Source organism: Boleophthalmus pectinirostris, unplaced genomic scaffold (genome assembly GCF_026225935.1).
Source record: "Boleophthalmus pectinirostris isolate CB_2022bp ecotype Guang Dong unplaced genomic scaffold, ASM2622593v1 HiC_scaffold_7, whole genome shotgun sequence".
NCBI classification, from domain to species: Eukaryota; Metazoa; Chordata; class Actinopteri; order Gobiiformes; family Gobiidae; genus Boleophthalmus; species Boleophthalmus pectinirostris.
This window is the reverse complement of record NW_026571473.1, coordinates 29521315-29533332: the sequence shown is the minus strand read 5'-3', so window position 1 is coordinate 29533332 and position 12018 is coordinate 29521315. Positions and strand designations below refer to the sequence as shown.

Genomic DNA, 12018 nt, shown 5'->3' with positions numbered 1-12018 from the left:
GGACAACCAAAGAGGAGACAAATGATTTATAGTTATTTAAAAAATCGTCAATCAAAAGTAGTCATCTGGTTGGTGAGTCTTTGGTTTAGAAATTCAGATTGCAGATGACTAATTATTAAGAATGATTTTACTTACACGTCATCTCTTCTCTCCCAGGCCTTGAGGATCCAGTTTGGAGTCAGGATAGGCGTCCCCATGCAAACCGCCAGCTGTAAGCAACAATATAGTGTACAGAAAGTATGTTAAATAAAGTAAAAGATCAAGATATTTAGCTCAGCCAACCAGACTGTTTCCTATTTTATACAAAGATTCTGATTTTGGAGAAGAAATTTGGCTATTTTGTGTTGATGATTTGAAAGTCTGTTTTGTTTATATTCCGAAAATTAATACTGAAAACCAGGGGTGGGACAAGATACAGTTTCCACAAGATGAAATGAGACACGAGACTGGATGTACAAGAACGAGAAAAGATGAGACTTTGAAATTATTTACTGGGGGTGTAAGGGTACACAAAAATCACGGTTCGGTATGTACCTCGGTTTTGAGGTCACGGTTCGGTTAATTTTCAGTACTTTATGGGAACAAAATGGAAAACCATTTGCTTGTTGTTTGTGTTTTTATTAAACCAACAATTTATTTTGACATTATACGAACGGGAAAATAAAATAAATGCAAAGTGCTGCATCAGTGAGGGGCGGAGATTCTATGCTGACGAAATGCGAAAGTGAGGAACGTGGTGCGACGACCGTAGTTTTGCGACGATTCAGAGGGATGTAGTCAAGATGGGGGGAAATTGTTGTCAAAGTGGCCGCCTTAACTATAAAGCGATGCAGGAAACACTGGCACCCTAATCACAGACGAGTTCCCTCCTGAATATTACACCCCTATTAGTTACTGTACATAAACTGTGCAATCAAGCTCCTAATTTTATTCTCGCCGTATTTTATATTTTTGCTGTAGCACTGCTATTTGTGACTGTGGCTTCTCAAAAATGTATCTCGTCCCCAGTACTTAACGTTTTATCCAATCCGAACGTGAAAACAATGGGAAAAAAATTCTGACAATTTTGAAAAAAGATTAATATGAGGAAAAATGTCCCTAATACTTTTCTAATGATATCGCCAAGCCCCAATTCTAAAACTGTTACTAGTAGTTAAACTAAATTGATCTTTTATAGTGTTCAAAAACCAGCACCAAAGGACCAGAAGGATTTTCCCAGTGAAAAGCGATTTGTTTATCTCTCGCAGAGTGGGGAAATTACATAATGGCAGTCTGCCCAAGTCTCTTAATCCAAAAAGCCCCAGATGCATCAAATTACAAGTCAATAGAAATCCACTAGACCAAAATAGATCAATTAACGAGATGTAATAACGATTTTTAACTGTCAAACATTTTGTTCGCACAGTGCAAGGTTGGAGTTATATTTTGGCCAAGGGTTGCCACATTAATCACAACTGAATCGAAATCACAATCTGAAGGATGCAATTAGAAAAATGCAAAGGTTACAGTTTTTGAAGTACTGTAATTTCCTCCATAAACAACAAAATCTCCAGTTTTATTCTGCATAAAAACTGCTAACCCTGTTTAAATCTGTGTAAACATGTTCTGATGTAATGTAATTCTTACACCTGATCTTTTTTCCCATATATTTGAGCTGTCCCAGTACAGATATATAGTGTAAGCAACTTGTGAAGTCAAAAATTATCCGTTGCGAGCTGTTGGCATCTAATAAGAAAGCATTTCATTGTCTAATAATAATCAGGAAGAGTGCATTAGCTTGCTAGTTGTTGCCAGCTTCACCATCATGTCAAAGCTCCACCTCATACTGTTGTGAAAAGCACTTATAAACTCATCAATGTGAATAATTAGGGTGCTTAGAATGCATAAGGTAAGTGGGAATAACTTTTGACCACTGCAAACTAGGGATGGGCATTCGATAAAATTTTCTTAATCGATCGTCGGGAGAATTAACGATCCATTTTTGATTGATAATTTTTAGATTATAATTAGCCCATTTGAGATTATAAAATGCTTAATGCAGCTTTGCACACATTTGTTCTCATTTTACAGAAACAAAACTTAGAACCGCATGGCTACTTTGCATAAACTGTAAGTGCTGAAAAAACAAATGGCTCTTTCCTTGTATCCGACAGAAGCTGAACCACATCAGGGCACAACTCAGTGGAATATGAGTGTTCTTTCTGTGGGATGTTAATGATGCTGATGGTGAGTCTGTTCAGAAATCATAGGTGTGCAGGTTTAGCGCTTTAGCTCTTAATTTAATATTTCACTCACTTTATTTACCATATTTTCCGCACTATAGGGCGCTCTGGATTATAAGGCGCACTGTCATAGAATGGTCTATTTTCAAAGTGTTTTTCACAAATAAACCGCACCGGACATTCAACGAAACACAACAGTTCGATGGCTCAGTCGGACTTTGTTCACGGTGATTCTCGGCTTTGTTCAGTTGTGGCGTGTAGGGAGGGTGCTGTCTGGGACCGCTGGATTGTTGGCGTGTTTGCAGTGACTCGCAGTGAGTTGTTCAGTTGTGTCTAGAAGTGGAGCGTCCGGAAAATACGGTAATTTGGCTACTGTTGTGATGAAAAGACTGAAAAGTGTTTGCCTTTTGGACACTGTTGCAGTAACCGGGATACTGCCTTTTTATGCACCATGATGAAACTGGGGTACTCAAAAAAACCTGATCACACCCGGGATACTGATGTACATGTAAACACTCTCATTGAGTGATATGGTGATCTCCACGGAGGTGCCTGAGCCGAAATGAGGGACTGTGAAGCAGCAACTCCAGTGTTTGTCAGATGCAGCCTCTTCTTACGATACGCTACGCACAGTAACCTACTTTCCGTTTGTCGATTAAAAATGAACATGATCTACGAAATTCTTAATGATCAATTATCGATTAGTCGACTAATCATGCCCATCCCTACTACAAACCATTCAAACTAGTTCCGTTTTGACATTCACAACAGTAAAAATCCAGTACAGCTCCTTTAATTTGTCAGTTCATATTTCAATCTTTTTGTCAGTTCTTCTGGACGCGTTTAAAAATGTAAACATTGAACAAAAATACCTCAATTAAAACAAACTCCAAATCCGATCGCAATGCTCATCAGATAAATCACAATTTGATATTTTCCCCCCAAATAATCCATCCTTATTTTGTGCTCTACCACTGCCACAAAGGTACAAACAGTTTCCCACTCCAGGCGCAATTCAAAACCAAGCGTGAGGGACTCGACTGGAGAATAGCTTCTTTCTTTTTTTTCTTTTTGTTTTTTTTTCGTTAGCGTGCTGCTTTCAAATGGAAAACAGAGCGCTCCGCCTCTGACAAAGTTTCCTCACTTGTACTTCCTCGGCAGAACAAAACCGCGACAGGAGAAAAGGCTTTGAGCGGTAAAAAGGCCAGGTGGAGGGGAGGGAACGCCGATGACAAGTCTGATGGGGAATGAGGGAGATGACGCAACGCTGTGAACTGAGGCAGGGCTTGGCATTTGGTTCGGCGATGGCAGGCTAAGAAGATCTATGGGAGGATTGTTTTGTATTGTTCAGGGTCCTCACTATAAACAAAAGCGTCAAATGGATTAAAAACGTCAAATCTAATTATGCGCATATAGAAAAATGGCAGAAGGGAAAGTGAAATTATAAAGTATGTGCAAAAAGTGTTTGTATTATTCATAGTTGTTGTCATTTCAGTGAAAATGAATGTTGGAAGATTAAATGGCATGTTTGCTGAACCCAATCAAGATGTATTTATGTTTTCTGTACAAGTATATTTTCCAGAATCTGATATACTCAAATTAAATTAGATAGAAGGACATCATATTAATTATTAAACTGTATCGTTATTTGCAAAGTTCCAAGAACAAGTCGGTGTTTTTTTAAATGAAAATTTGATGAAGGGCAGTTTTAAAAATGTTATTTCTTTGAAGTGCAAAGTGGCTGTAAAAACTAATTCTAAACATCAACATCAAATGTAGAGATGCAACTAAGAATTATTTTTCTAATCATTTAATCGAGTGATTATTAGGGGTGTAACAATATCCAAGTCTCACAATACGATATCGTCACAGTATGAACCTCGTGGTGCGATATTTATTGCGATATTGTGGAGAGGCTCACGATCAGGGATGTAACAATATCCAAATCTCTCGGTATGATATTTTCACGATATACATTTCATGGTACGATATTTATTGCAATATTTTGTGGAGGTCGCAAACAAAATATGTTAATATGCTATTTTTTCCTCTTAAAATGCCTTGACATGACTCTTTTTTGAGCTAATTCTGCACCATAACTCTCAATTTAATCAAAGAAACTTGTCATTCGATATAGTGTGATGGTCCACGATATTATTCTGAGAACTCTCAACATACAATATTTCGGTTATTGTTACATCCCTAGCGATTATCGTCTTCACTTAGTTAAAACTGTGAAAAGCCAGTGAGTACAACATTTGTCCTAACTGTACCCAGATAAAGCTGAAGGGAAGTCACTTGAGGACATCCTGGTGTTCTCAAGCGACTACACTACATTGTTGTTTGTTTGTAATTCCTGATCTGACCTTCCCTCTTGTCTCATGACGTTTTGTGTATAAACCATTTAACAATTATTCAATTACTTAAATGGTTGACAACTATTTCAATAATTGATTAGTTGTGATTAATCAGTTAACTTGCAACCTTAATCAAACGCATTAGTGGTTAATTGTTCTGCACTTCTAAATAATGTACTAATGTTCACTCAGTAAGAGCAAGTTCACAGTTTAGCAGCTTTATCTGCATGCATCACTTTACCTTTTTGACTTTAAATTTTATATATTAAAGGTATGGGGAGGAAGCAATTTGGTTCTGTCTGCACTGTTTTATACCACGCACTGCCAGAATACAAAGCAGCAATATGTAACTCTTCTGATGTGGGGCGGGCCGTCCTTTTGCCCGTTTCCATTCTTTTATTCCCAAACTACAGAACTAAGTTGAATAGTCTGCCATCAAAACTGTTTAACTTGCATGAATTCAATTAAAGGATTTTTGCCGTTTTTTTAAATGTATAATGTGTATTCCTTTGTGAGTAAACTCCCTTTTTTACAGATTCGACTTGTAACTTGGCCTAATGGTGACACTTGCTTGACTCTATGGAGCAATCAAGACAATGGAAAAACCTCTCCATGGAAAGAGGCAGATTGTGAACCTCTATCAGAAAAGTTACTCAGTGCATCTTTAAATTATTAGATTGCTGGTTTCTTACATTATTTTAGCATATCGATCAAACTATAAACAAAAAAAATAGTAAAAACCATCATCCTCACCCTGTACTTCTCCCCATGTGTGGAGTAAGCGATCAGATGGGTGACTTTGGTGCTGAAATCCTTCCGGATGGTCCCTCCCATATGATGCACCAGATTCACCAAGTTCTTCTGCAAGAAACATTACAGAAACTGTTCTTTTTTTTTTTTTGATCGAATCTAACAACATTCTGCATTATCAAAGTCTTTTGTCATCCAATTTTAAAGGCAGTGTGGGGATAACTTATTTTCTAAAGAACATCATTTTCCCATTACGGTGGCTTTGGGTCTGGGCTCTTTTCCAATGTTATTAGAGGCCCGATGCTTGAGTGCACTGACCATTTCCTCCTTGTTCCTGAAGCCGGTGAAACACAGAGACAGGTTGAGCATCGTGGTGGAGTAGAGCGGGCGGCACGAGAAAGGCAGAGGCTGAGGAAGGACAAGAAAAAGACTTAAAATGGACGTTGTGTTATTCATCTACAAAACATCAAGGATAAGTAGCTTTTTGAGCACATTCTGGTGTTAAATCTTGATTACTTTTGTGTATACCGTATTTCCGCACTATAGGGTGCTCTGGATTATAAGGCGCACTGTCATTGAATGGTCTATTTTCAAACTTTTTTCACAAATAAACCGTACCGGACTTTAAACGAAACACAACAGTTAGATGGCTCAGTCGGACTTTGTTCAATTGTGGCGTGTAGGGAGGGTGCTGTCTGGGACCGCTGGATTGTTGGCATGTTCGCAGTGACTCAGTTGTTTAGTTGTGGCTACAACTGGCACATTGCACTCACTTTTTCAGTTCGCTCCTCCGTTCCATTCCTCGTTCCGCGTGGAGTGATGAGTGTGACTGCGGCTGTGTTTTTCATTGCATGGTCACTGTTTGCTCCATGTGTGTTTGCATGTGCTGCGGGTGGTGTGGCTTTGTAGCTTACTGAAGTCATGTTGGGACACCTGAGTGGATTCGTGTATAGGGCGCTCTGGATTGTGGGGCGCAGAGTAGTTTTTTGATGGGGTTGGAGCGCGCCCTATAGCCCGGAAAATACGGTAATCATGATAATCGCCAACAATGTCCCAAAAACGACTATTGTCTACCCTTTTTAATCACAATAAATGGCATTATTTAAAACACAACGGACTCTACGCACTCCAAAGAAGTAAAAATCACACGAGGAATGTTGCCCTGATGAAAACCAGATTGGTCGAAACACGTTGGCTTTGGCCATTTAAATAAAGGCCTTTTAACTATATTTTTCCTTGTGCGATTTTTACTTCTTTGGAGTGCCTGGAGTCTGTTGTGTTTTAAGTTTTGATCCTGTTTCCAAGAGCGTCCTCTACCTGCTCCCACTGACTGGAACACCTGCAGCAAACCGCCACATTTTTGTGAGTCTTTCAAAACGATATTATTTGTTGTCCCAACCTTACAATAGACCTGTTGGAGGGACTCTGGCAACACAAACCTCTCCCACATTTTTTGGATTTGTTGGACTGTTGTTAATACACTACAACATTTTTAATACAATATTCTAAAGAAATGCAGTGTACTGTACAGCAAACTTTGTAGAAAAGGTGCTGAAGGACGATCATTTTTCGGTCTAGCTCAAACTTTACCAAATCAGCAGCAACGGACATCTATCTCATGGAAACACTGAAAGTTTAAATCAGGTCAAAGATATCAGAATTTATTAAAAATCACAGACTTTGGGCTCTTTAAGTCCAGGCTCAAAACGTATCTATTCAGACTGACTTTTAAAACTTAGTAATGCAGTGACACTATGTACAGTTTCTTTTATTTCATTGTTTAATGTTTTTTATATTGTGTTGGTTTTATTAGAATGCACTTTGGTCACCTTGAGTTGTAAAGTTGTAAAAAGCTCTCTAAATAAAGTTTGACTGATTGAAAAACTGGAGGAAATGAAGTCAAACTGAATCAATAGTCTTATAGCATTTAATTAAAGGTTCAACCAAGATGTATCATGTAACCGATTCTCAAAGTAGTACGTCTTTCTGGATCGGCGTGGATATCAGATACCAGCATTCGATATCAAAGTTCAGGTTAAGTTTCACAAACAAACTTGCCATTTATCAAACGCAGCTCAGTGATTGCTCCTGGATTTTAGCTCCCACGTATACACCCACACCAAAGCTACACCTCTGTACTCGTTACAACTTTTCCTATGCATAATCAAATAGTTGTGTGGTCTCGCCGGTATTATTTGTTTTGTAAATTGAGTTTGGCCGGACCCCGCTGTGAATAAATAACATACTTCGTCTTTGGCGGCGCAGTGCATCACCACGGGGGGCCCCACGATGCGGTTGTCCCGTTTGTAGAGGTACGTGTAGTCTGGGGAATCAAAGTGAGACAAGACGAAAACTGTCTCGAAGTCCGTGTTCTCGCCGTCCCCGAACTCCTGGACGCTGTCGGTCATTATACAGGGGGCATTGATGTCCTGCAAACAGAGAAATGAAGAGGAGTTATCCAGCAGGGCTCAGACGACTGATGTGCAAAACAAAATAGAATACAAAAACAACAACAGCAGCAGCACAGAGAGAGGAGAGCTACCAGTGTGTTTTAGGGTAGGATAAATCATTTTTAGTGGGCTTTATTATTCATGTTAGCACAGTGAGGTGAATATAAAAGTGTACTGTGTAACTTTTCTGGTGAGGGGTCCGCCACCTGCTTGTCTCCATGGAGATTAGTTAGTGGCTTTTAGTGTTTGCCAGATAGTTCAAATCTATGACACCCGTGGATCATTATCTTATAATTTGCTCGTGTACATTCTTTTTGTGCTACTGTTTATTTTTTGTACTACCATAAAATTGAAGTTTAGGGTAACTGACTATAGGGTGATAATAGGGGACCTTCTAAGATTGATTACTGTATTTTTATATAAGGCGCAATATCAATAATTATCAGTAAATAATTAGTTGAATTATCTCGCCTATTTTCATACATAAGGTGCACGGGATTATAAGGCGCATTAAGCGAAACAAAGGGACGACACTTGAGACTGATCACTTAGCCCACGTGTCCACGATCCATTGGCAGATCGTGGCGTAATTTGCTCGGCGTTGCCTCCCTGTCTTGGTGAATGTGTATCAGGAATGTGAATATGGGTGGATAATTTAAGATGGTTGTTTTTATTTTCTACAAGGAGGACTCAAATATACATTTAGTAATAATGTGTTTAATGCAGCTTTGCACATATTTGTTTACGTTTTACAGAAATGAAACTTAAAACCACATGGCTCATTTGCATAAACTATATGCGCTGAAAAAAAGTGATTTTGACAGATTTTTGAGCGTCATGTACCACATAAAATCGGTTCGAAGTCAGTACGCACAACCAGAATTAATATATAAGGCGCACTGGATTATAAGGTGCCCTGACGATTTATGTGCGCCTTATAGTCTGAAAAATACGGTACATTAAATTTTTCTTTATTGAAATTTGTGTTTTTTGATATTGTACATTTAGAATTTATTTTATTTTATTTTTTGAGATACTCTTGCTTTAAGGTTATCGTGTCAGCGGCATTTCTAAATTAATTTCAATGTTATCGTTTATCATCCCAATTTTCTTCTGCAGTCATGGCAGGCCTAGTTGTGTGGTCTTTTGTTTCTTATAATTTTTTTTTTCGTTTAAGCATTTATTGTATTTTTATTTTTTATTTTACTGGTTTATCATTTCAGCACTAGAAGGATCAGATTGACCATTTCCATCTTTTTATTGTTTTCTGTCACTGTAGCACATTTTCTAAATAGTTTTCTGGTGCTATAAAGCAGCTGTGGATTTGCCTGAAATGTTCCACAGTAGAGTTTTAAACATATTCTCTAGGTTTTAAGTTTTTGTTGCTTAAAAATACCTTGAAAATAATGTACTCTTAAGGAGCATTGCGTCAACACAGATCTGACCTGTAAACTCTGCCTAGTGGCACCTTGTCTCCATGAAGAAAAACGGTTTAATGCCGCACTGTCGCACATTCTAGGCAAAGCAATAACATCGCCATGGAGACAGGCAGATAGCGTACCCTGAACCAGAAAAGTTACATAATGCACCTTTAACCATTTTCTTCAAATCTTAAGTAAATTCAAACAGCTCTGGCCTTAGAATTTTTAAGTGAATCTCAGATCATATTGGCAACGAGAACAGATTTCATTTTTAATTTTTGGTGCAAATAATTATTTTTCAGGTTAGAACAGTGAGGTGTTTGTTGCAGTAACACAATGTCTGAATATTAACTTTTTTCAAACAACAGCAAAGGCAGAGGAAATTAGAATATATATATAAAAATACTTATTAGCGTTGAAGTTTTTCAGTTAGGACCAGAGAGCACATTAGCTGGGTGAATAGTTCAATTTCATTTTTGTTATTCATATTAGGACAATGTCTGCATTTCAATTTATTTCTAAGCCAATGTAATAAAAATTTCATAAATTTCATTCTGGCCTTGGTTCACTAGCCTGAAGTTGCATTTTTTGAGGTGTATCCAGTTCATGAAAATGCAAGTTTTGAATTTTAAAAAGCGCGAACTATAACTGTAGTACAGAGGTGTGAATAGCCACTTCCTGTTGCCTTTATACAAATTTCTGCCTTGTACAAAATTGAATAAACTACCACAAGATTTCATGAGACGAAATTGCCACAAGATGAGAAAAATGATCTTGTGAGATTTTTGTAAGTTTTTACAGGGTTCCCACTCTTTTTCACAAAATTTCCATGACTATTTCATTACCTAAAGTGAATTTTCCATGACTTTACGGCACCCTACACGTGTAAAATTTAACATATTTTAGGGCTAAATTTAAGTTTTTTAGGGCTTACTTTATGGTCTGGTATTACAGTTTAACATTCAAAATACTGTCAGTGCATTTATTGTCGTCTCTTTTAAACAAAAGGCACATATGTTTTGAAATAATCATAATAGCCTAATAATGACTTAACAGAACGCTGTAGTTGCGTGAAAGAGATAATAAAATTCCATGTCTTTTCCAGGCCTGGAAAATTAGATTTTCATTTCCAATTTCCATGACTTTCCAAGGATTTCCATTACCGTGGGAACCCAGTGTTCACATTTAGATTGGACAAAAAAGGGTTAAGTATTAGTGACTTACATCTCTTAAACAAAAATCTGAAATCAACTAAATATAAAATTGTGAGGCCAAAACTGGAAACTGAATCATGAAATATAAATATTTATAAATATAATTATATATTAGGAACTGAGGAAATTGATTCTTGAGGAAATTGTGTCTCGTCCCGTTCCTAGAATGGGCTACAAGCTTGTTGCAACCATTTTGATAATGCACTAGAAGAGACTCTTAAAAGGGTACTTGGCTGCATTTTGTTGCTCATCCAAGTAAAAAATAAATAAAATAAAAATATTGAACTGAAAAAAAAAGCAGTTAGTGTGTCATTACATTTTAGCATCACATTAGTTACAAAAACACACATATTTAGTTCTACATTTTGGAAACAGGTATTGTCGTGTTTTTAGTGTTTGAACACTGTCTCTTATGATTCATGTCTCTTCAGTACTTTTATCGACTTTTTCCCAATTTGAGAAGTAAAGCCACCCTCCCATTTCCTGTGCGATAAGTGTCTGATATTACCCATAAACCACTTTTCATAGTCCCAGGTAAGAGTACTTGTTTCCAAAATGTTTTAAAGGGCCTGAAACTGATTTTTGCCCCATATATTTGAGAGAAATTTGTCTTGGTCCAGTACAGATATATTTTGACCATAAGAGCACAAAACAATACGACACCAGTGTACTAGAGGTATGCAAACATATCGAAATATTGTGATAAAATTCAGTGATTCAATATCATTATCATGGGTTGCTTTGTCGATATTCCGCCAAGAGTTGTTTTGGGATCTTTTCACTATTTTTCTGTCATCGCACTACAGTTTTGTTGCTTATTTAGTGGAACGAAATTTGTAAATGCAGTACACTTGACATATTCACTGTTCTGATGATTAAAACAGATGTACTTTATATAAGCTTTGCAGAAGTAGTGGTTTAAGCAAATAAATATCATTGCTAACATGCATTTGTTTCTTAAAAAAAACAATTCCGAGTATCATGCAGAAAAATATCAATTATCACATATCGCCATATCGAGATAATGTCGTATTGAGCGCCTTGTATCAAGTATTATATCAAATTGTGAGGGACCCTGTGAATCCCTAGCCAGGCTGGCGCCACCTAGTGCCTCCGCTCGGTTTCATTTCTCTCCAGTGACTAGATCAGGAATCAAAATACAATAGACGGGTCGCAAAAACCCCAGAAGTGCGAGTCCGGACACCAGCCAATCAGCGAAGAGCCATACATTCTGTGTTGGCAACGATTCCCCAGATCGAGGATTTAAAGCCAGAATAAAGAGAAAGTTTGGTGAATTTTATCAAGGGGAAAGACGTTATTGCCCTTCTTCCTACAGGATTTGGGAAATGCTTAATATACCAGTTAGCCCCGTTTGCGGCGCATCACATACGTCACGACCAAATAGCAGCGATTGGTTAAATAGTAAAAAAGTACCCGCCTACCATCGAGCGAACGAAATCTAACAGCGAGGTCAGACGGTTTCTATGAAGCGAAACCGGCTGATGAATCGAGCTTGTGATTCCCAGCCCTCCTGCGTACTCTTTACATCTAATAAGAAAGCATTTTATTGTTCATTATTGCCAATCAGGAAGTGCACGTTAACA

The 12018-nt window shown here is 37.7% G+C and overlaps 1 protein-coding gene across 2 annotated transcripts in view; it reads right to left on the bottom strand.

Annotated features, from left to right (window-relative positions):
• ect2 (epithelial cell transforming 2) overlaps positions 1-12018 on the bottom strand; it is a 112098-nt gene that overhangs the window by 81383 nt on the left and 18697 nt on the right. For both annotated transcript variants that reach the window (XM_055165006.1, XM_055165007.1), the window contains exons 5-8: positions 7576-7758; positions 5648-5737; positions 5333-5440; positions 136-209 (exon numbers count right to left, since the gene is read on the bottom strand). In XM_055165006.1, the coding sequence (XP_055020981.1) occupies positions 136-209; positions 5333-5440; positions 5648-5737; positions 7576-7758 (455 nt within the window). The remainder of the gene's footprint in view (positions 1-135; positions 210-5332; positions 5441-5647; positions 5738-7575; positions 7759-12018) is intronic.